At 41.1% G+C, this 22,467-nt stretch overlaps 4 protein-coding genes and 1 long non-coding RNA gene across 7 annotated transcripts; 2 read left to right on the top strand and 3 right to left on the bottom strand.

The window, feature by feature from the left end:
• Positions 1 to 526: 526 nt before the first annotated feature.
• On the bottom strand, positions 527 to 9,133 carry LOC134077297 (uncharacterized). Of its 3 annotated transcripts, none has more exons than XR_009938679.1 (4): positions 8,898 to 9,133; positions 6,634 to 6,688; positions 3,925 to 4,094; positions 527 to 3,620 (listed from the first exon to the last, which is right to left on the bottom strand). It is a non-coding gene; the product is annotated as an uncharacterized LOC134077297 (long non-coding RNA). The 3 variants fall into 3 exon arrangements; XR_009938678.1 differs by lacking the exon at positions 8,898 to 9,133 and adding an exon at positions 6,772 to 6,819; XR_009938677.1 differs by lacking the exon at positions 8,898 to 9,133 and having other exon boundaries at positions 6,634 to 6,727.
• A 1,479-nt stretch (positions 9,134 to 10,612) lies between these two features.
• Positions 10,613 to 11,524, bottom strand: LOC134077296 (hemoglobin subunit alpha). The gene is made up of 3 exons (XM_062532812.1): positions 11,364 to 11,524; positions 10,923 to 11,130; positions 10,613 to 10,823 (listed from the first exon to the last, which is right to left on the bottom strand). Exons 1-3 carry the CDS (start codon positions 11,456 to 11,458, stop codon positions 10,695 to 10,697), a joined length of 432 nt encoding a protein of 143 aa, XP_062388796.1. The 5' UTR covers positions 11,459 to 11,524; the 3' UTR covers positions 10,613 to 10,694.
• A 656-nt stretch (positions 11,525 to 12,180) lies between these two features.
• On the top strand, positions 12,181 to 13,030 carry LOC134077294 (hemoglobin subunit beta-like). The gene is made up of 3 exons (XM_062532810.1): positions 12,181 to 12,347; positions 12,447 to 12,669; positions 12,801 to 13,030. Exons 1-3 carry the CDS (start codon positions 12,256 to 12,258, stop codon positions 12,930 to 12,932), a joined length of 447 nt encoding a protein of 148 aa, XP_062388794.1. The 5' UTR covers positions 12,181 to 12,255; the 3' UTR covers positions 12,933 to 13,030.
• A 1,768-nt stretch (positions 13,031 to 14,798) lies between these two features.
• LOC134077293 (hemoglobin subunit alpha-like) lies at positions 14,799 to 15,658 on the bottom strand. Its single transcript, XM_062532809.1, has 3 exons — positions 15,501 to 15,658; positions 15,127 to 15,334; positions 14,799 to 15,015 (listed from the first exon to the last, which is right to left on the bottom strand). Exons 1-3 carry the CDS (start codon positions 15,593 to 15,595, stop codon positions 14,887 to 14,889), a joined length of 432 nt encoding a protein of 143 aa, XP_062388793.1. The 5' UTR covers positions 15,596 to 15,658; the 3' UTR covers positions 14,799 to 14,886.
• Positions 15,659 to 16,811: 1,153 nt separating this feature from the next.
• On the top strand, positions 16,812 to 17,694 carry LOC134077292 (hemoglobin cathodic subunit beta-like). The gene is made up of 3 exons (XM_062532808.1): positions 16,812 to 16,970; positions 17,082 to 17,304; positions 17,485 to 17,694. Exons 1-3 carry the CDS (start codon positions 16,879 to 16,881, stop codon positions 17,611 to 17,613), a joined length of 444 nt encoding a protein of 147 aa, XP_062388792.1. The 5' UTR covers positions 16,812 to 16,878; the 3' UTR covers positions 17,614 to 17,694.
• Positions 17,695 to 22,467: the final 4,773 nt, after the last annotated feature.

The raw sequence follows: 22,467 nt of genomic DNA, 5'->3' as shown, positions 1-22,467 counted from the left end.
GAAGCCCTAACGAGGCCACGGCTGCCCAACCCTTTAAACACAAATAGCTCTATTGCATAGTGTTGCTTCAGGGTAACATACCCTTGTCCCCTCATTTTCTCAGGTCTACAAAATCATACACCAATAAAAAAAAAAATGCTCATTTTGATCAGGAGGAAGTATGAAAAGCCAACAGAATGCTTGTATTTGATCACATGACTTGTAAAATACCGTTTTCAATCTCTTTTCCTCACCTGCACTCACATGCGGCAGGCATGTTTTTTCCAGCTTCACAAACCTTTGAAAAAATGACATTTTCCTTAGGATTTCCATGAAATAAAAAAATATTTTCACAATTTGGGGTAAGTTCTGATTCAGTTTCATTCTGTTGATTATGTTTTCATTGAATATTTATTTTGTAAAAGTGTAAAATAGCTATGTTGCCTCAAAGCAACAATATGCAACAGTGAGGATTCCCTGTTTATATGCTAGTTAGTTACACAGAGTCAAATGACAGTATACCAAGACTTGTTGAGTATTTGTCAGTATGTACATTGTTTTTTATTTTAAAATACTTAATAACAATAGCAATATGTTTATTGATATGTGCTTATTGATATCACCGTGAGGAGATGCTGAAGAAAGAGATGGAGAGCTCATACACGTGTTTGCAAGTTGTGTTTGAAGGCAAAATGTGCCTTTGCTGCATATTTTAAATGTTTTGTAAACAAGATGTGTCATTTTGACCATGAGTGCTGCTGTTTCGGCCTGTGTGTTAACTGTTTTGAAAAATTTGGAGTTTGAGTTGACTGCTGCATCATAGCAAACAAGAAAAACTGTAATGAACATTTTTCCTGGCCCTAGTGTTTTCATTTTGACTGCATCGTGAGCACAGGTACAATTTTTAGACGATCATTCAGTTTTGGGAATGTAGTTAGAGATTTGTGTTTATAGTTTTACCAATTTTGAAAAACAGTGTAAACCAAAAGTGTAGCCTTCTAGAAGGAAAATGATTTGGATGTCGTGTCTTCCATTTGTTCTTGAATTAAGCCTATTTGTTGTCTGCCATTTGCCAGGCTCATGCTGATGTTGAAGCCACCAATTGATCATTCAGTGTCCAATCTTGGTGATTGGTGATCGGTGATCCTGCTGTTGTGTGAAGCGTAGGTTGAACTCGACGCCTGCCACACATCGCCAATTAGAGAAGTGAGAGCGACAGAGACAAGGAAAACTGAGGAGCGTGCTTGAGAGGGTGATTACAGTCTACTGTACATTTTGGTAACTATCTTCGAAAAAATGCGGAATGGCTTGGCTTATTTTGAATTGAATAGATGCTTGGAATTAATGGAGCCATCCACAATTTTGATTAGACATTTTTGAAGTCAGTGTTAACTTAAGCCTACCTTAAACTGACAAGATTTGGGAAAGATTCTTAAACGATTGTAGTCTTTTTTAGTAAAGCTTGAATGAGGGGCATTAGTAAAAAGACTACAGTCTTCCAAGAATCTTTCCCAAATCTTGTCAGTGTAAGGTAGGCTTTAGGACGTTAACTATTTTTGTAAATCTACTGTATTCTTTAACTCAAACAAACGAGTATTTGTGGACGCATGAGGGCCTTTTTGGGAGGTAACCAGGTAGGCTTGCGCCATGCTGTTTGAGACAAACGCTGCATCACCATTGAGATCACATAGGGATTATGGCTCAAGGGTTATGGTCTAAAAGTGTCGTGTTTAGTTGTATAATGAAAGCACAGTTTGTTTATATAGCTGTCCATGTGTGTTCACTTCTGGCTCCTTGGCTATCGATTTGGTGACTATTACGCTATTTGATGTCTCTAGAACGCTATACATGAATTGTCAAATGTTGAGGAGGAGGGGGGAGAAGAGCAGCAGGAAAGGACACCCCCCTGTGGGTCTGTACCGATGGACCGGGGGATAGATGAGATACTCTCCAGTCTGACATGCTGCTGCAGCCTGTCAGTCAGAAAGCTGATGATCCACAGACAGGCCGGCACTGATCGCTGAGTGAGCTCCTGATGTAGGACTTCAGGCATGATGACGTGTTGCACCAGCTGTCCCTCCCACTGCTGTGCCCCAGATGGGTGTATGTTCCTTTTCCTGCAGTCTCCTGTACGTCCATGATCAGCTCCTTAGTTTTGCTGACGTGTTGCCACCATTGCTTTGTAAGCAGACACGTCATCACACAGTTGATTATGGCGGTGTCATCAGCAAGCCAAATGATGGTGTTTGAGGTGCAAGTTGCCACAGAGTCATGACTGTGCACATCGAGTAGCCTACAACTGGGTGCTCAGCACACATCCCTGCGGGGCACCAGGGCTGAGTGTTAGAGTGGAGGAGATGATGACCCAGCCGTGCCGTACGCATGTGTCCTCTCAGTCACAAAGTCAAGGATCCAACTGCACAGGGAGAAACTGATGTTCAGTTTCGCGATAAAGGAAGTTAATGTCCGCAACACTGATATTTGCTCCTGTTTAATGTTTAAAAACAAGCAACATCAGGCAACACTATATTCACTATATAACAGGCAGGCAACACTATATTCCTTTTTGAAGCTATACAGTACACTCTCCATTTGTCCTGCACCTGCAAGGTGGGATGTGCTCACAGCTACTCTTCTTGAACAGTTTCGTGATGAGCCTGGAAGCGGAGCTGTAGCCGATAAAGAGCATCTCCGTACATATTTATTTTTGTCTTATCCAGGTGAGAGAGAGCAGTGTTCCAAGCAAATGCAAATGCATTGCCTGTTTGGCCTATAGGCAAACTGGAGCTGGTGTAATGTAGAAGACAGGGAGGATGTAATGTAATCTTTAACTAACCGCCCAAAGCACTTTAGAACAACAGAGGTGAAAGCAACACGGGGACTGGATTGGTGCACCTGTTGAAACATGCGAGGATAACAGACTTAAGAAGGGAAAGATTAAATATGTCCATAAAGACCTCAGCCAGGTACAGGAGCCTTGAGAACATGACCTGGAATGTTGTCAGGTCCTGGAGCGGAATGTGTATGCAGCCTCCTAAAGACTTTGCACACCTCCCTTTCAATGATCTGAAATGGGCAGCAATCTTGCACGAACAGAGATCCTGCAAAATGTCAGTCTCAAAGCGGGCAATATATATTATATATGAAAAGCTTGGTTATATAGACACACTTGGTAGAAATCAGTTTCGAGGCATGTCATCAGAAAATCTAGCGTCTCTGTTATGCATTGTGGTTCACAGATGCCTAATCACAAAAAGCATGTTTGAACAGATGGACCTATGCCACACGTCAGCGGGTTAGGGGGCGTATATCCCTAGATGACAAAAAGGATGCGCTTTCATGTTTGCTGGATGTTTGAAGAAATGCTGAACTGGACCTGTGCATTTAGAGATGTGGGTAAAGTCATGAAAAACTGAACCAAAAGTGTGGGCCTTCTTGAAGGAAAATCATTTGGATGCTGTGTCTTCCATTTGTTCTTTAATTTAGCTGACTTGTTGTCTCCCATTTGCCAGGCTAGTTCATGCTGATGTTGAAGCCACAAGATGACCGTGCAGTTTCCAGTCCTGATGATTATCGGTGATCCTGATGATATGTTGTGTGAAGCCTATGTTGAACTCGACGCCAATGTCACACATCGCCTACTAGAGAGGTGAGGGCGACAGAGACAAGGAAAAATGAGAAACATGCTTGAGAGGATGATTACAGTCTACCGTAAGTTTTGGTTATGCACTATCATCAACGCTTTTTTCTCTGTAGCCTATTACAGTTTTTCTCAGTCACTTTGGTACATTTCTCAGATCAGAATTGAAATTCTCAAAACTACCTGTTCAGTCATCACATCATTGTGTCACTTGTGTGCATCAAAACTAGGCAGTTTATCATTTCTTTGAGCAATTTGCAAATGTTTTGGTAGGTTATGAACAATTCTCTGCTGAATAGTCTCACCCTCACAACATTGAGGCATCAGTTCATGGCATAAGTCTTTACATGCAAAATGGTTGTCTGGGAATTTGTGGCCTAAAAGACAGGAATGTCAGGAGGTGTAGGACTGCACTGTAATTCCATTTTCCCATGAGGAGTTTGTCCTTTTCCTTTCTGTATCGCAATGACATGGTCTGTCAACAAATTACAGTAAAAACACAGTAAATGTGTAACACCCTACAAAGACATCAATCTTAGGTTTCAACAATTCTACGAAGCACTGTGCGCCTCTAAGACCTCAGGGGACCAGTCTGTTCTGGACTGCTTTCTAGACAATTGTAATCTCTCTATGTTAGACCAACAGGACCACAATCTACTTAATGCTGATCTTTCTATCTCAGAAATACAGGAGACAATTAAAGACATGAAAAATGGAAAGACTCCGGGTCCTGACGGATATCCCTGTGAGTTTTACAAAGAATTTGGTGATTTTCTCTTACCTTATCTACCTAAAATGTATGTGCAGGCGAGCAAGGATGGGAGCCTACCTCCTTCTTTAAATGAAGCCATTATTACTGTATTGCCCAAAGAAGGGAAGGATCCATTAGAAGTGAGTAGTTATAGACCAATCTCACTATTGACATCTGATCAAAAAATTATTGCCAAAACCCTGTCTCTCAGACTTAACTCTTTAGTTAGTAAACTTATACATCCTGATCAGACAGGTTTCATACCAAACAGACACTCCTTTTTTAATCTTAGACGTCTTTTCAATATAATATCACAGAGCAAGAAAACAGATGACCTAGCTATCCTCTCCTTGGATGCTGAAAAGGCATTTGACCAATTGGAATGGCCTTATTTATTTTAACTTTGAGGAGATACAATGTTTGTGGCCGTTTTGAAAACTGGTTGAAGGTTCTTTAGATAGATAGATAGATAGATAGATAGATACTTTATTGATCCCCAAGGGGAAATTCAAGGTCCCAGCAGATTAAGACACCACACACAACATACATTACAATGTAAACAGGAAAATACAAAGCAAATCAACAAATCAACATGACTAAAGGAGCAGTAAAATACTAGAAATGTGCATTAATGTACTGAGGATTGGTACTGTGATCCAGTATGAGGTGTGTGTCAAGTTGGTAGTGCAAATAAGTCCAACAGTGCAACAGTGCAAGATTGAATTCTAGTGACCAGCAATAAATATGTACAGTACAAAAAAGTAAGCATTTATAACAAACCTTGTGCCAGAATCCTAAATAAGATGATTTTTCCACCTTTCGTATTACACAGAGGTACTAGACAGGGTTGTCCCCACTACTTTTTGCCTTAGCCCTTGAACCGCTGGCACAAACTATTCGCTCTGAGGAGCGCATACATGGATGTGGTTTAAATGATACCTTAAGTAAGATTTATCTGTATACGGACGACATTCTGCTGTATATGTTACCAAACCTTTGTCCACAATTCCAGCTTTATTAGACATAATATCTAAATTTGGAATGTTTTCAGGCTACAGGATCAACTGGTCAAAAAGTGAACTCATGCCTGTAAAAATCCAAAACCTCTCAGCTTTGCAGAGATTTCCCTTCAAAATAGTATTACAGGAATTTACATATTTAGGCATTAAGGTCACTAAAGACAGCCGTTGTATCAGGCTAACTTCCCTCCTTTGGTATCTAAGTTACAGAACAATATCCAGTTTTGGAAATCACTTCCCATATCACTAGCGGGAAGAGTTAATGCAATTAAAATGGTTTTCCTACCTCAAATTCTCTATCTTTTTCAGAACATTCCCATATTCCTTAGACTTTTTTAAACAGTTGGATTCAGTTATAGTTCCTTTTTTTGTGGGATTATAAGACCCCTTGAATCAGGAAAGGCCATCTTTGTAAACCTAAATCAGATGGTGGGCTGGTTCCCAGATTTTTTTCTTTATTACCAGGCTTGTGCTCTTCACACTATTATAATGTGGCTAGATCATGCTTTTACTGATCCAGTTTGGATCAAGATGGAGAGAGAGGAGTGTGTTCCACATGACATTGGCGCTTTGGTGCTTGCACCGACACGAGTTAATAAGTCATGCTACAACCACAACTGTATAATTCATAGCATAATCCGCACCTGGAAACAGATTAAATCTAAATTCAATGTGAAGTCCTTATCCTTTGCCCTACCGGTCGCAGGAAATCCATCCTTTGTCCCATGGACGCAGTTTTTTTTCAGTGGAGAGATCTGGGTATCTTAAACATAGGAGACCTGTTTATAGATGGAAACTTTGCTTCTTTTAGCCAACTCCGAACAAAATATGGTTTTCATCAAAAAGTTTAATCCGTTCTCACTGGTGCGCGAGTGCGAATCAGGATTTTTTTTTTCCAGGGGGTCTTGTCTGTTGGTTTCGAGGGGTCTTTTTTGTAAAGGCTTGTGTTGTCTGTTGACATTTTATTAGTAATGGGCGCGAATAAAGGAAGCATGAACTAAAATAGCATTAACCCATATTTCTTCATTTCACGGAAGTCTCTGGGCGGTGTAGTGTATTAGCGTGCAGTAGCCTGAAAGTTGTCGGTTGTCGTTGTGCCCTTGAGCAACACACTTAACCCCAAGTTGCTCCAGGGACAATTTAATCCCTTGTAATATAGTTGACATATATATGTCACTTTTAACAAAACAGTCTCTGCTTAATGTAGCCTAATGTAATGGGGCTTAAAACACCAACACGCTCACCGCTCTCTAAATATGAGTCATCTGTCCCCGCTGGTGGACATGGACCTGGACCCCCCTAAAAGAGATAGAAAAGAGTCTGAGGGGGATGGCAACATCCAATATATTCGTATGTAGTGCAAATTGTATCTCTGTCCCTACCAAACGGCATTACTGTAAAATGGTCCGTAGCCATAGCCCCGCCCAAGTCATTCACCACGAGTCTGGTAACTCTCGATTGGGAAACGTTTACAAAACTTACAAATCATTGGTCCAGCGTATGCGTGTGAGATTGTATGTGTACGTGTGAGCATGTGTGCAAGGTGAAATTGGTTATATGGTTGTTTGTGGGTCCGTGTAACGCTTTGCAGTGCTTTGTTCTATTTGCAGATTTCACATGAAAAAATGAAAAAATGTTTTCAAATTTCAATTATTCATTTTTCAGACTACTTGGTAAATTGATGACTGTTGCGTGTTTTATTTTTTTGCATTGAGTGTTCTTGGGATTTTCTCCTTAGAAGTTCGAAAGTCAAACATTGACTCATATTCTAACTTTGTGTTTTTGCGCTTGGGGTTGGACTGAACCATGAACGCTGGGGGTTACCGGAGAGTTGCGTTGTGGCCCAGAGGTTTCACTTCACCCGATGTCTGCTTGGGTTAAGAATGGGATGTTATTAATGGGCTTAGCCTACTCTTGTGAACTTGTTGTTTAACAGCTTCTGTAGGCATGTTGGTGGAGAGGTTTTTGTTCATGGGTAGGGTTGCTCACATTTATTCAAACCGTCAACAACCGTGAACAAATGTATTGTATACGATATGCCCCCCCCCCCCCCAACACACACACACACACACACACACACACACACACACACACACACACACACACACACACACACACCATCAGCAGAGATTGCAACAAGTGCATGTGACAAGTTACTGTAGGCTATCTGAAGGTCTGTGAAGTCTAACCATCGAGGGCGCAGGTGAGGGAATGATCAGTCGGTCTGGTAGATAGGCCTACGTCTCGAGCTCACTTGGCATGAATTTGACTTGATAACTCGATCTGTAGCCTATCATTTATAGCCTATCTCTACAACTGGCCAGAGGCGCCATCCGTACATCCCTAGGCGCGTTTGGTTCAGTCCAACCACGATGCAGAAATGGAAAATTGGAAAATGAACTCAATTTTACTTTTGTTTCAAATTCATTATTTGCCGTTTCAAAAACCACACTCGAAAGTTAAAAATAGTATCAATTGTCCATTTGCTGAGTAGTCTGACATATGGATAATGAAAGTTTTGAACCCATTTTCTATTTTTTCATATGAATTCTGCAAATAGAACAAAGCACTGCAAAGGGTCCGTGTACGTCGCCGCCATTCGATTTCCGTTTTGAAATGGGAAATCAAAAATCGGAAAACGATCATTCTCCGATTTTCGTTTTGAAATAAGAAAACGAGAAACGAGAAACAAACTGTAATGCGTTTCTTGTTTCAGTAGTAAAAACTGGAAATGGGAATTAAATCCAATATCTGATTTCCTTTTATGAGTTTATGAATGAAAATAGGGAATAGGATTACTGGGCCGTTTTTTCATAACCGATTTTGCATTAATATCTCCCTTTTTAACCGGAAGGTCTGCTGGCTATGAACTTGAACGTTGTAGTCTTTTGCGGTAGCGGTTGCTATAGGCTAGGCTATTTATTCCAAGACTTCACTAAGTTGCACCAGTTGAATGTAAGTTTCATCTTAGTTTAGTTCAAACAAGCCACAAATAGGGGCACTCAGGGCCTACTCCACCAATTAAATTGCACTGTTGTGCGTTTGTTTTCCACAGTTAACCGAGTGAAAAAAAAAACTGTGATTTGAAAGAGTTGACAGAAAGTCTGGGTCATTATGAAATTATTTCCATGTTTCAATCAAAGCCCCGTCTTGCACTGCAGCCTCACATTGCACCTGTCAAGATGCAGCGCGCTTTACGCACTCGTTTAGGTTCACACTGGACACTTTTAGCGGTTCGGTCCTAGCTTTCATAGCCTACTGGAGGCAGCAGGAGATCTAAAATCGTAGGCCTACTGCTCAAAATTAAGCGGCAGTAGCAGAGACCGTATATGACAATTAAAAAAAAACAAAAAACGTGCAGTCATTTAACGAATAGCCTATAGCACGGGATACAAGCGGTTATCAGCGTTAAAAACAAAGCATCATCATGACCGTGGTCCGTGTCCTATCACCTTACATGATCACATTAACAATAAGTTAAAAGCGAACAGCTAAACGTAGGACGTACCTTTCTGGTCAGGTTAATTATCCAGTTAGTCCAAACAAAGTTATTTCCGTCATGCATTGATCTCGATATGAGTGTAGGCTACCATAATAGTCATCATTGCTATTCTTCTATACAGGTCTGACTAAATTCAAAGTTTCACTCTAGATGGGCCTTGCCCAAAACTTGCGGCACTGGCTTTACCCTTACAAACTTGCATTTTCTGACACATTTGTAGATGAATGGCCAACATAACACAACTCTACTGTGTCTCATCTTCAGGGAATAGCGTTAGGCTACTGAGCTCTTTCAATAACATATGACGCACAACTTTATTATCATAGCCATAGGCTAGGCTACATTCATTTGATTAACGGGCTAGTGCCTGCACACTGACGAGGCTTTTGTTCGTCACATTTTATTTTCAGTCGTCGACAGTTATGGGGGTAATCATAGACAGTAAATGGGTAAAATATTTAGATAGATAGATAGATAGATAGATAGATAGATACTTTATTGATCCCCAAGGGGGAATTCAAGAAATTTGGACAGTAGCCTCTGACTATCACTACACGGCTGCTGCACGTAACATATTAATTTGCTACTGCTAGCTGCCTGGTACTGTCTATGCACATGGATGGTGCAGCAAAAAGACGTCTCTTCTTTTCCGGGTTAGGCTATAATGCAAAATCGGTAATGAAAAAACGGCGCGGCTGTTCCTATTTCCTATTTCCATTAATGAATTCCCATCTACAGCTGTACTGCTGAAACAAGAAACAGATAACAGTTCGTTTCTCGTTTTTCGTTTTCTGATTTCAAAACGAAAATCGGAGAACGAGTCGTTTTCCGATTTTGGATTTCCCATCTCAGAACGGAAATCGAATGGCGGCGACGTACACGGACCGTTTGTGCGAAGTGAAATTAATGTGTATGAACCTTAATGTGTATGACGGGGATGTGCAAATCAAAAGGTAACTGTGCGCGCAAACCTTTCATGTCTATAAGTAAGAAAAAGTAGTGTAAGCTTTTGGTGCATATGCGACCCATATGCCTTAGGAGCGCCTCATATTCTGTCATAGCCTCACTACAGGCTACCTTGATTGTAAGTCCTCTCCTTTCTTGTAAGTCACTTTGGAATCGTCAGCTAAATGATTTAATCGTTTAGTCAAGCAGTTTAATAGTTTTGTGAAAATCCTTTGAGTAGTATTGGACAAGTTCATGCGCACAGATCTTATACAAGTACACACGCACAGCACAGTGCTAAAACACATTTACTCTACTCGTGTGGGATGCGCTGGAAAGTCCCCTCAATAAGCATAATTCTCCAGTGTGAATTGAGGAGACCCGTGAAATCTATCATGTTTAATGCAAGATTGTAGAGCTCAACGAAATTCAGCAATCTCACGGGTTTCCTATTAAATAATTTGTAAATGCAGCAACAGTCAAGCATGTAGCCTACGCATTCTAAAAATGCTGCATTTTATTTTTTACAACCGAGCCATATATTTTCACACAAAACTGAGCATGAGATCCGTTAATCCAACACCCCGTATTCAGGGCGCAGGACTTTGGGCATAGTTAACTCATGAGCAGTTGTTTTACCCGAGGTTCATTTAGACGGGAAGTTTGCCTAAACAGCATTAATTGCTTTAATCCATGCCAGTCTTTGAGGTGCGTTTTTCAGCTATAGCCTTTGTTTTCACATGAACATTGATAACAAATGAATGAAAACATTGTAGTACTTTTGTTGATTTAATTTTTATTTCACTCTCGTGTGGTCAGAGAAAGAATTGCACACATTTGTGCGCACATCACCGCAATTTAACGGTACTTCTCAGCCAGAGCCAGAGCCAAGTTCTGGAAGAATTTGTCCACAGACACCTGAGTATCAGGGGTGAAGTCTGCTGGGAACAGCATGCCAATGACAACGATAAGGCAGTGAGCCAAGATCTGTGAAATAAGACAATAAACACAGTTAACTCCCAATAGCCTAAAAAAAATAATAATAAAAAAATGCATTGCTGTCAGGTCTGTATCGTTGTAGCTCACCTTGAAATTGGCAGGGTCAATCCGCAGCTTGAAAGCATGCAGTTCGCTGAGAGATGAGAGACCTCCAACCAGGTCGTCCATCTTACCGACGGCATCACCGACAGCTCCCATGATGGTCTTTCCGTGCTTCTTCACCGGTGCAGATCCAGGGCTCAGGTCAGCCCAGTGGGAGAAGTAGGTCTTAGTTTGTGGGTAGACAACCAGCATTCTGTATAGAAAAAAAGGAGAGTGCAATGCGTAAATTGCGTGCGTTGCGTGTAATGCCTTAAACAATCTTTATATTGGATGGAATTTATGATTTGCCATAGACCCTTATTCCCATACAACCTATTTGTACAGATGTCACAAATATGTTAAGATCATCACAGTCTCCCCGCCCCCCATAGTCAAAAACATTTCTGATACAAAGCCTTCATCCTGATCACACATTTCCTGACATACCTGCCGAGGGCTTCGGCTCCGATTTCATCAGCCTTGCCGCCGATCTTTCCCCAGATGGCCTTAACTGCGGCCTTGTCCTTTGGTGTGAGACTCATTTTGCGCTTTAGGATCTTTCCTCGAGGTTCTGAATGACTGAAAAAAGATGCTACACGAGAGCGAATCTGTAGTCGTATTTATATGGACGTATAAAGGGGCACGCCCAAGAATAAAACATAAACCACACCTTTTGATTAACCATGCTGATATCCCACACCCTTTTTCGAAAGTATTTGGAACTGTGCCGAAGTTATTTTTTGTTGACCTCACGATAAAGAAATGTGTGCTTACCAAATATATTCCATGTAGGCTATATAATCAACTTCTTAAAACTGTCAACATGGTAGAAAGACGTATAGATAGATAATGTATTCATCCCGAATGAGATTTTAGATTTTATGTTTTACTTTGTAGGCCTAATTTGTAGTTTTTAAGGTATTAATGCGATTATACCTGCAACTCTGTGGTTAGGCAATAAAAATAACAATAATAAAAAAAACCCTTCCCTGCAGGTTTCATTTCATGCTTTCAATGTTTGTATTTGCAGTTGCTAAAAACTATATGTATATATATTTTTTGTCAGTGTAAATGTATTTTGCAGAAACGCAAATTCACGATTGGAACCGTGCCACCATAACTCGAGTAGTCATCTATCTGAGTCCTAAGTCTGTGTTGATAAGAGTCTAATAACTTATGACGTGTTCGATGGAGCAGAAATCCAATCAAATTATTTTTCTCTCATTAGGGCGTGGTCTGTGATGCCAATAAATTAAGCCCCCCGCGTCCCAAATCTCACGGGATTCCTATTGAAGAGCTTTTACGCACGCACCTCAAGAAACCCAAATAAGACGTCATTATGGTTGACTGGACAGATGCTGAGCGCAGCGCCATCGCCGCCATGTGGGGAAAGATCAACCCCGATGAGATCGGACCCCAAGCCCTGGCCAGGTAGGCTCATTTTACTCCCGTCGCTGCATGCACCCGCCACTAACACCACCTAAGAAATTGTGCAATTTTCGATGTCTGTCTCTTTTCCTCCTCTCCCAGGCTCCTGGTCGTGTCTCCCTGGACTCAGAGACATTTCAGCACTTTTGGCAACTTGTCAAATTCCGCCGCCATCATGGGTAACGCCAAGGTGGCCGCACACGGAAAGACCGTGATGAACGGACTGGACAGAGCCGTGAAGAATCTGGATGACATCAAGGGCGTCTACAGTGATCTGAGTGTGATGCACTCCGAGAAACTGCATGTGGATCCTGATAACTTCAGGGTAAGTATTGGAGCTCTTCAAATCATAGTTGGGTGTTTATTTGGGAACCGTGAGATTGTCCTCCAATTATAACAATAATCATAATCATAATCATAATAATTATAATTCAATTTCAATATTTTTTTTAACAGAACCTGGCTGACATCATCACCGTGTGTGTGGCCATGAAGTTCGGCCCCTCTGGCTTCAGCCCCGATGCCCAAGAGGCCTGGCAGAAGTTCCTGTCTGTCGTTGTCTCAGCTCTCGGCAGACAGTACCACTAGATTCTGCATCGTGTCGTTGGGGAGAAACAACATGAGCTCGTAGCGCAATGCTAAGATAATGTTCTCACACGATGAATAAATAAAATCAGTCACTATCAGATGCTGTGTCTTGTTGAATGAATACTGTGTGTTAGATCTATATAACTCCAACATCGCTCAATCAAGTGTTATCCGCGAAATGGTAAACAGTAGGCCTACATTACATTACATTACATGAATTACATTGGCTGACTCTTTTTTACCAACGCGACTTGCAACATGGACATAATAGTTCTCCACCCACTAAAACAGGCACTGTGCATATAAGCCTTCAAATATTTCTAAACAACTTCTCAATAGTTGTTCAATTTAGAAGTCGAAGTACCAAGAAAAAAAAAATAATGGGTGTAGTCAGTCTGAATGGAATGATAAGCCTCCCTTCTTATAAAATGTCCACAGACGCCACCAACATCAAGTCTGGATTAATTCCAAAGAAGTCGTTGATATCAAACTGAAAAACTCCCTATCTTCGACTACGGGTGCGGGTGACTTGATATGGCGTCAGGATGGAGAGCATAGCGTCTTCCTGAGCTTCAGGGCCTCCTGGGTCCTGTTTTATTTACTTTTTACTCTGATATTCACGTCTGAAATGCCTGAAGTACCTGACCGTTCATGACAACCTACCACCCCCCCCCCCCCCCCCCCCTTTAGTGTTTCATTCGTCTTTCTTTTTATCTATCCTCCCTTCCTTCCTTCCTCGGTCCACTGGTTAGACTTTCCCACTGTTGCCTCCCCATCTTTCTTAGATCACTGGGAACTAGGGCCGAGGAAGGAGGGAAGATAGATAAAAAAAAGGAGAGAAGAGCCATATATCTTCGCTGAACTGCAACAGTAAGGTCTGGCGTGTAGCCGAGCCTCCTCGCGGGGGAGCTGTCCGTGGTGCTGAATGAACGCGAACATGCCCGCGGGCAGTTGCCTGCAATGACGCTTGTATAGCACCAACTGTGAAATGCGACGTTATAGGTGTACACTATGTTAACCTAAACCTACTATTGTGTAGGTTGAAAAATAGAAGTATATGAATACAGTCACCTATAGGCTAGAATAGGCCTTAAGATGCAACAACATGTCCATCTTCAGAAATATTCCAAAATGTTGGTTGTTTTTGTTGGTTGTTTTTTGTAAATAAATCCCGGCTTCCACTGTTGTGCCCTTGAGCAAGGCACTTAACTTCTAGCGGCTCTGGGAAAATGGTCCTTGTATGCTAGTAGTTGATATATTGTTTTGGATAAAAGCGTCAGCTAAATAAATACTACATGTAAAATATACATGTAAATCAAATCAACACAACCAAATAATAGTTGCACTGTTGTCATAGACCATATTCATGCCTAGGCCTATGTGAAATCTAAAATAGATGTAATGCCATAGGCTATAAAATAGGATTTTGCCTACAAATTATATTTCAGAACAGGAAGATAGCCTTAGCGGTTTTGAAGTGAGTGAGTTTATTTATTTATCTATGTATTTATGTATTTATTTATTTATTTATTTATTTAACGTTTATCGTTGTAGAGAGCATTCACTCGCCATCATCATCTCCCTTTTGACGGAGGTGGCATTGAGAGGCTTTTGCATCTGAACTCTTCATATTGTGCCTCCTTCATATAGGCTAATTGTAACAGCGTTATTTACTTTTATGAGTGGTTTACTAGACTATACTATTTTCAGATGTTTATTGTTGTTTGGATTATTTTCTCTGGATTATTTATTTGTTAAAACAACAATGACTATTATACACGTTAAATGAATGTTAAGTGAAAATGTGTTCAGTACCTAGGTGAAACTAAGGACAACTCTATGTTGCCTTGGAATAACACGCATACATTTATTATCCGTAAATATGTTTTTATTGGTGTATACAACACAGGTTCAGCAACATGTTCTGCTTGACTCTCGGCGGTAGTTATCAAGTTTATCTGTACTTGTCAGCCAGAGCAGCTGACACTGCAGCCAGGAATTTGTCCACAGCCACGTGTACTTCGGCGGTGAAGTCAGCGGGAAAATTCACAGCCAGAGCTACAAGGATGTTGTGGGACAGAATCTGGAAAAGACACATTGGACATCGGCGATTTAGAGAATTACATTGGCGCTATAGGGCATATTAAAAACAAATGTCAAAGATTTTTTAAATGTCCAAATGACATAGTCAAACCTTGAAATTTCCTGGATCGACACGAAGCTTGAAAGCGTGGAGGTCACTGAGGGCACTCAAACCACCCAGAAGATCGTCAATTTTGCCAACGGCCAGGTTCAGGGCACCCATCACAGTCTTCCCATGCTGCTTAACCGGGGCGGAGCCCGGGCTGGTGTCAGACCAATGGGCGAAGTATGTCTTTGTTTGGGGATACACGACAAGCATCCTACAAAAAAAGATTGCAAATTATTTTACCCCCAATTCATCCCAATTCGGGTTACATGCTGAACAATGCCTGATTTCTTCAGGCATCTTTGTTTAGTTAAACATGAAGTCAAAATATCGGTCTATAGGCCTAAGTACTTTTTTTTTATTATTAAAGATCATCTTACCTGCCCAGGGCCTCGGCTCCTATGTCGTCAGCCTTGCCGCCGACTTTGCCCCAGAAGGCCTTAACCAAAGATTTGTCCTTGGCTGTCAGACTCATTTTGATTTCTTTTCCTGAGAACTATTAGGAAAGAACCTGAGATAATATGGCAGAGAGGCCTCTTTATATAAATCCGCAGTAGGCACACCCATCAACTCCGCCTACAGTCCTCTTGTCTAGCTTACTTCCTGTCTGCCAAGTTTTTTTTTTTAAGTCTGTCCTTTTCAAGTGTCATTGATAGCCTAATTCGTTATCAATGAATTACAATAATTATGAATCCAACGATGAATGTACACATTAGCACAACTTGTCAAAAATGTATGAAATATCTCTCTTATCACTCTATATCTTCAGGTCAGCAATACTTTGAGAAGTGCTGAATTTGGTTGTTTTCCCCTCTATTTTACAATGTATTTATATATGTGTTTGGACTTATTTAGGCCATTTGTTTCGACAAAATGACCTTCAAGTCATGTTACTGTTGAATAGAATGTAGTCAAGCAATGTACTAGGATGATTCTATCGGGTCGGCTGAGGTCAATGTTCAGTTTGTGCCAAATAAAATTGGAACAGGACATTTTCTTAATCAAATTAATCGGATCCAAATTAAGAACATTTTGTGGGCGGAACGGGTATGAGTGGTCTGATAAAAAATGTGTTTTCATTAAGATAACAGTAATCAAAACCTGAGCCAAATGCTGCTGTTGATATTGTTAAACAGACTGCAAATAAAAAAGACATGCAGTGTCCGCAATAATATATTTCACTCTCACAAATAAGACTTTTGTAGTTTTGATTTGCTTCATTAATGTTACAGCCTGTGCATTTGGTTTTTTTAATTCATTTTAAAGACCCTCGAGGCATAATCTCTGACATAAACATTAATTTGAAGACGAAAGTAGGCTAGTTCTTTTCTTGAAGTTGCTTATATTATTTAGCCTAAATCGCCATGGGGTTTTCCTATTTATCCCTATAACAGTACAAATTCAATGCACATATAATGTACACAACTCAATGGAATAAATACATTTTGTTTGATTTAAAGATATCGAGATGTCATTCGTTTTAACTATTGTATTTTATTGTACTATACATTACTGTTCTATTTGAAGATATTTTACAAATGCTATTGTATAATTAGGGTATATGTCGTAAACGTGCATATGGTGGATAGGCTATGTCTTTGGATCATTTCCAATTAATCCGAAAACCTTTACGAGAAGCATCCAATCAAATGCAAGCTACGCACAGGGCGGGGTACAATGCCAAATAAAAGCTGGAGAAGCAACAGATGAAATATTTTTTTGCTTAACCTCGGACAAGTAGGCTAAACAAAATACATTATGGCAGACTGGACAGCTGCAGAGAAGAGCACCATTGCTGGTGTCTGGGGCAAAGTCAATGTCAACGAAATAGGACCGCAGGCCCTTGGCAGGTATGGTAGCTAGTATTGCAAGTTACCACAATTCTCCCACGCATAGATTTGTTTATGTTTTGTGTATCGAATAAGCGGATAAACAGCTGTGCTTGTGTTGTGCATTGGCAGGGTGCTGATTGTGTATCCCTGGACTCAGAGGTACTTTGGGTCTTTTGGAGACTTATCCAACGCCGCAGCAATCCTGGGTAACGGCAAAGTGGCAGCCCATGGTAAGGTCGTGCTGAACGCTCTGGACAAAGGTGTGAAGAACATGGATAATGTGAAAGGCACCTACGCCGCCCTCAGCAAGCTTCACTGCGTGTCACTGAAAGTGGACCCTGATAACTTTAGGGTAAATATGACGAGTATTATATATATTTTTTTATGTCCTCTTCCCATTCCTTCTTTGTTTAAGACTAGGCTACTACACTTCATCTCACCTTTACAAAAAATAAACGTAATCCCAATGTAATAATATCTTAAGTTTTGCTTTTGAGGCCACTATGTATAATCTCTCATTCTCTAATTGTAGCTGTTGGCGGACTGTCTCACCATCGTCATTGCCACAAAGTTCGGCGCTGCCTTCACACCTGAAATTCAAGCCACCTGGCAGAAATTTTTGTCAGTTGTCGTTGTTGCCCTTGGAAGTCAGTACTTCTAAATGAAGCAGAGAAGTGTGTGCATCTCTCTGAACAAACCAAAGAGAATCCAGCTTGAATAAATAAAAAATAAATTGAAAAAACCTTATTTTGCTTGATTTTGTTTGAATTAAGAAAAGGTGACGTTATAAGGGATGGATGCTTGTGATAAATACTTCCCGTTTAGTGGCTTTCTGAAGACATAGGTTATGTAACATTAATTAATTGCATCTACATTTTAAAACGAAATAGGTAGCCACTTAGGCTATTCATGGCCCTTGTTTGAGTTTCAAATAAAAGCAGGTGAAGCGTTAGAATTAAACCATTCAGTCAACAACCAATCAATTAGTTCATTAGTTGCTGCTGCTCATTAACAAGCTTTGTGATAGGGTCATCAGTCAGGTTATGAAATCATAGAGGATATTAATCGAGACAAGACGATTCCAATTTTTTTTTGCGAAAAGGAAATATCCAATTGTTTTGAAGCACGATTGAGCACCATTGAATCTATACAAAGAAAGCGGATGTTGCATCACAACACCTATGCTTTAGAGAAGGCTTCCCTTTAAAGCAAGCATCTGAGGATGCTAACTGTGGGATCTTAGGTCCCAGCTAGCAATTACACGCGGGCCGCTTCCGTAAAACCTCCGGCGCTGTCGGCTGAGTTGCGGCATCGGCGCCCTGCTAGAAATTAGGAGCGGGCCGCTTCCGCAAAACCTGCGGCGCTGTCGGCTGAGACGCGTCCTCGGCTGAGTAGTGGCAACCACAATTGGGCCAGGTCATTTTGCCACCTGCAGGCCGCTGCTCGACAGCTGTTAACTGGGCGCTCGGCTCAGACCCTTTTTACCAGTATGAAGCCGATTTCAACGGCTACTGCAGCAATCGTCAAGCACGCAGTCAGCTCAAGTCATCACTGGAGTATGCATAACTTTGGATGAGAGAAGACGCCTGACTTCTGCTGATTCTGCGAAATACGGTGAACTTGAGGTAAGTCTTGTTTAACATTCCCTATAAAGCATCAACAATTGAGTTCCCTTAACATTTTACATAAACTAGCCTACTACATTCGTGTTATTACTAATGAATTGTTGACCCACTTTGTCCGCGAAGTTCCTTCGTCCTATCCCTCCAGATGAAACGAAAAGAAAGCAGAAATGTAATTCAATTAACAATCAGACAACAACCGAAAATTCTTAATCATGCCGGATTAAAGTAGCCTATCTATAAAGGGGGATCAATAAGGTATAACGATAGCTGTTTAGCTCAAAGGTAAACATTGACTAAGGGGCTAAAACTAGCTGGGATGTTGGCTCATATTTCTTTGCAGCCTTGGATGCAATGGGTTATTTACGAGCTCAGTCTTCGACTTGTGGAAGAAAATAAATTGGAACAAAATCCTACGACTGACTTATTTCATTTTTATTCTGAAAACTGGTGTCTCGTGTCTCTTTCTCTTACTTTTGTACTGGTCCAGTAGGCTAGCATATTGCGGTTACAGAGACGTGCTACACTGAATCAACTAGCTAACATGCTGCCGTCTTTTTTTTCCTCAGATGCAGTCCGCCGGAATTCCCTGACTAAAGACTCCACAGAAAAGCTCTTCAGCACCAGGTGGATATAGCTGACCTCCGACAGAGATGGTGAAGCCAGAGCAAACCGGTAGACATCGTAGATAAGTTTCAAACTCAAATGCAGTGGACTAGTTAAATGTTTCAAAGTATTTGAACTGTTGGTTTTACATGAATGCTGTGATGTATAGTCCAATAAAAATGCTTTAAACTTGAAAACTGTCTATGATTTATATGCAGATTAGGCATATCTTGTATAAAGAACTGCTTAGCCATTCTAGTATTAACTTGACACGAATGGAAATCAATAAAACCCAGACAATGAACTGGACGGGGGGCTTTACATCGGGGTTCCGCAATAGGGCCTCATTACAGCCGAGCGCTCGGAGAGCAATCGGACCTAGATTCATGCCGAGGATTGGCCGAGTGTTTTCGCCTTAATCGGGCCGCGTTACAGCCGAGCGCTCGTAGAGCAATCGGTCCTAGATTCATGCCGAGGATTGGCCGAGTGTTTTCGTTTTAGTCGGGCCGCGTTCGGCCCGCACAATTTTTGCTGCCTGCCATTGTCCAGCCATCAGCCTAAAATTGGAATGGGGTGTAGAGGTTGCTGTGTAAGAGATGATTTGTTTGGGTATAGGCCTGTTATGGAGCCTGGTAGGTGTCATTGCAAGAGTTTACAAAAGCATGCACTTGCAGTCATTTTGCTAAAACATGTCCTTATTTCCTAAATAATTCTTTACCATCAATTTGACCGTTCGCAAAAGCCGCGCCCCCTAGTTATTGTTACTACGCCCGTCAAACAAATGAGAACAGACGTTCTACAGGGCTCAAATGCGCCCAAAATGTATTAGAGTGAGCCTGAAGAAAAATCCAGGTTGCACTGGTGCACCTGACGCTGCTTGGGTGAAAGCATACTTTTATTTCGCAAGTTTCATTGTAGACTATGCCTGCAACTTTACCAAACAGTATAAACCACCTCTCCTGGGCCCTCTTTCTCTCGCTCTCCCCCCCTCTCTCTCTCATGCGCGCTCAATGGACAACCCCTTCGACATGCTGTTTTAATCATAAAACATTCACAATCGTGAAAGAAAATGACGCATAGAAGACGACTAGCTACAAGTCCGGTTAGCATCACAGTATGCTGCACAATTTTGATTAAAACAATTGCATTCACGTTGACTGATCATAGTGTTTTTCAACTCCAAGACTGGAGACTGTTTTGGATTAATGCAGCAGGGTTCAGATGCAAAACCCTCTAAATCCGTCTGACCTTTTCTTTTAAATGGACATTTTGTATCAGGCTCCTATAGGGTTTTGCATACGAATCAATATTTCAGACCAGAAGACAGCTAGTTTTGAAGCTTGAATTAACTTACAGCCTAGGCCTATGTGAAGCATTCACTCACCATTATCTAATTTTTTGACAAAGTGGCCAGGCTTTTGCATCTGAACTCTCTATGGCACGACAGACAGGGCTGCAATATGCAGGGGAGGGATGTTCAATGTAAAATGTTAAAAATAAGCACAGACGGGAATATTAGCCTACAGCAATCGAGTCGTAGGCTACGTACCGATAGAAACCGATCTTGCTGTGCAATCAGCATATTGTGGGCCAGTAAGTTCCTGCACTGCGGGTAAATAGCCCACGTTTTAAACTGGGATTGGGACCATAAATACACAGTAGCGTAGACAATACCAGATAGCTAAAAGTTGACTATCAACTAGCAACCACCACCCGAGAGCAAAACGCATCATCCCCTTGTTATCTACATAGGTTAGTGCTTGGTAGATTGCAAGTATTTATGACTTTGCAGACAGCAAGAACACTCCTTTCACAATGTTAGATGAACCACAACTGTTACGTTCAGTTTTACAGATTTTATAGCCTCTAATGACCGTCAACCTCTTGCTAAAAATGATCTGTGTGGATAGCAACATTATCAATCAGTGCAGTCAGGCGAACAGCTATAGCTGCCTGCATGTCCTGATATTAAGTAGGTTGCTGATCAGTTCTAACTTTAATACTTTCATATTTAATGCTATAAAGAACCACACATGTTAACTGTTTTCCAGTTTTACAGATTGTGTGTACTTTGCTACTTACTTATTGATTAATATCATGCTAGGTTTATTGCTTACCTTCGAGCAGACGTAACCTCCAAGCAGTTTCGTACAGGTATTTTTCAACACTTTGTCACGGTAAAATGTCATTTTAGGTAGGTAGCTAATTTAGATACACTAGGTGTGGGTGCTTGTGTTTCTTTACGAATCCGCCGTAGTGTGTAAAGAGATTAATGTTAAGTGCCACATACATGTAAGAGGGTGATAAAGTGTCGCTAATTGGGAAAGTTAATTCTAAGTGCCACATAGGCTACTGTAGGTGATAGTTCTGATATGGAAAGTTATGAATCTTTGAGACATTTAGTTGCGATTGAGGTCTCCCACACCGCTTAATCCATTGTAGGCAACTTTCCACTTGGGTTTTGGGCTTTGGAAAGGCGAAAAAACGCCCCCTCCCTCTAAACTTTTGGGGTACAGGGTGTATGACTTTCTCGTGCCATAGGCGCATCATTGCACCGTCTTGCAGAATTCGCAATGTTTGACGGGCGTCCTTCTACTTAGTTACCGTTGCTGAGCTACGATTGGACAATGGCCGTTCGAGGGCGTGGTTTTGCGATCGGTCAATTGTGCGCTTGTTTTGATTTGGTTCCCATATTTAATGGGAAGTGGATGTGTATATTGTGTTTGGTTAGCACCTGGAGAGCAGTCCAAAAAGTTCAATATCTTAGTTTCCAAAAGATCAATCTTAGTCTCATCTGACCATAAATGCTTTTTCCACATGATAGCAGAATATTCCAGATGTGTTTTTGCACTGAATACCAAGCGCTATGTTTGGCGAAAACCAAACACAGTACACCACCCAAAACACACCATTACATTACATTACATTACATTTCATTTGGCTGACGCTTTTTAACCAAAGCGACTTACAACATGGAAAAAAAACAATTAGGATTTTTTAAGAGCATTTTGAACAACAATAAATAAATACAATAAGTGCATCAGTGGGTCTAGTAAGTGCATAATAAGTGAATAAGTGCATGAGTGAGTGCGATTGTCTGAAATAGTGCTAGAGGAGATGTTCTTTGAAGAGCTGGGTTTTCAGACCTTTTTTGAAGATGGCTAGGGATGTTCCTGCCCTAGTTGGACCAGATAGTGCATTCCACCAACGAGGGACGACAGATGAGAAAAGTTTGGATTGGCCTGCGCGTGCTGGCGGAAGAGCTAGACGTCGCTCAGCTGAGGAGC

This window comes from Sardina pilchardus, chromosome 3 (assembly GCF_963854185.1).
Source record: "Sardina pilchardus chromosome 3, fSarPil1.1, whole genome shotgun sequence".
NCBI lineage: Eukaryota > Metazoa > Chordata > Actinopteri > Clupeiformes > Clupeidae > Sardina > Sardina pilchardus.
Note: the sequence above shows the minus strand (reverse complement) of the source record. Positions and strands in the feature narration are given on the sequence as shown.

What these genes read in the sequence shown, in the direction of transcription:
- LOC134077296 (XM_062532812.1), bottom strand. Translation starts at nt 11,458, where the DNA reads ATGAGTCTCACACCAAAGGACAAGGCCGCAGTTAAGGCCATCTGGGGA. An exon ending in GGAGCCGAAGCCCTCGGCAG is followed by an intron (nt 11,131 to 11,363) that starts GTATGTCAGGAA and finishes TTTTCTATACAG; the next exon opens with AATGCTGGTTGTCTACCCAC. An exon ending in TTGACCCTGCCAATTTCAAG is followed by an intron (nt 10,824 to 10,922) that starts GTGAGCTACAAC and finishes CTTATTTCACAG; the next exon opens with ATCTTGGCTCACTGCCTTAT.
- LOC134077294 (XM_062532810.1), top strand. Translation starts at nt 12,256, where the DNA reads ATGGTTGACTGGACAGATGCTGAGCGCAGCGCCATCGCCGCCATGTGG. An exon ending in GGACCCCAAGCCCTGGCCAG is followed by an intron (nt 12,348 to 12,446) that starts GTAGGCTCATTT and finishes CTCCTCTCCCAG; the next exon opens with GCTCCTGGTCGTGTCTCCCT. An exon ending in TGGATCCTGATAACTTCAGG is followed by an intron (nt 12,670 to 12,800) that starts GTAAGTATTGGA and finishes TTTTTTTAACAG; the next exon opens with AACCTGGCTGACATCATCAC.
- LOC134077293 (XM_062532809.1), bottom strand. Translation starts at nt 15,595, where the DNA reads ATGAGTCTGACAGCCAAGGACAAATCTTTGGTTAAGGCCTTCTGGGGC. An exon ending in GGAGCCGAGGCCCTGGGCAG is followed by an intron (nt 15,335 to 15,500) that starts GTAAGATGATCT and finishes CTTTTTTTGTAG; the next exon opens with GATGCTTGTCGTGTATCCCC. An exon ending in TCGATCCAGGAAATTTCAAG is followed by an intron (nt 15,016 to 15,126) that starts GTTTGACTATGT and finishes TGTCTTTTCCAG; the next exon opens with ATTCTGTCCCACAACATCCT.
- LOC134077292 (XM_062532808.1), top strand. Translation starts at nt 16,879, where the DNA reads ATGGCAGACTGGACAGCTGCAGAGAAGAGCACCATTGCTGGTGTCTGG. An exon ending in GGACCGCAGGCCCTTGGCAG is followed by an intron (nt 16,971 to 17,081) that starts GTATGGTAGCTA and finishes GTGCATTGGCAG; the next exon opens with GGTGCTGATTGTGTATCCCT. An exon ending in TGGACCCTGATAACTTTAGG is followed by an intron (nt 17,305 to 17,484) that starts GTAAATATGACG and finishes CTCTAATTGTAG; the next exon opens with CTGTTGGCGGACTGTCTCAC.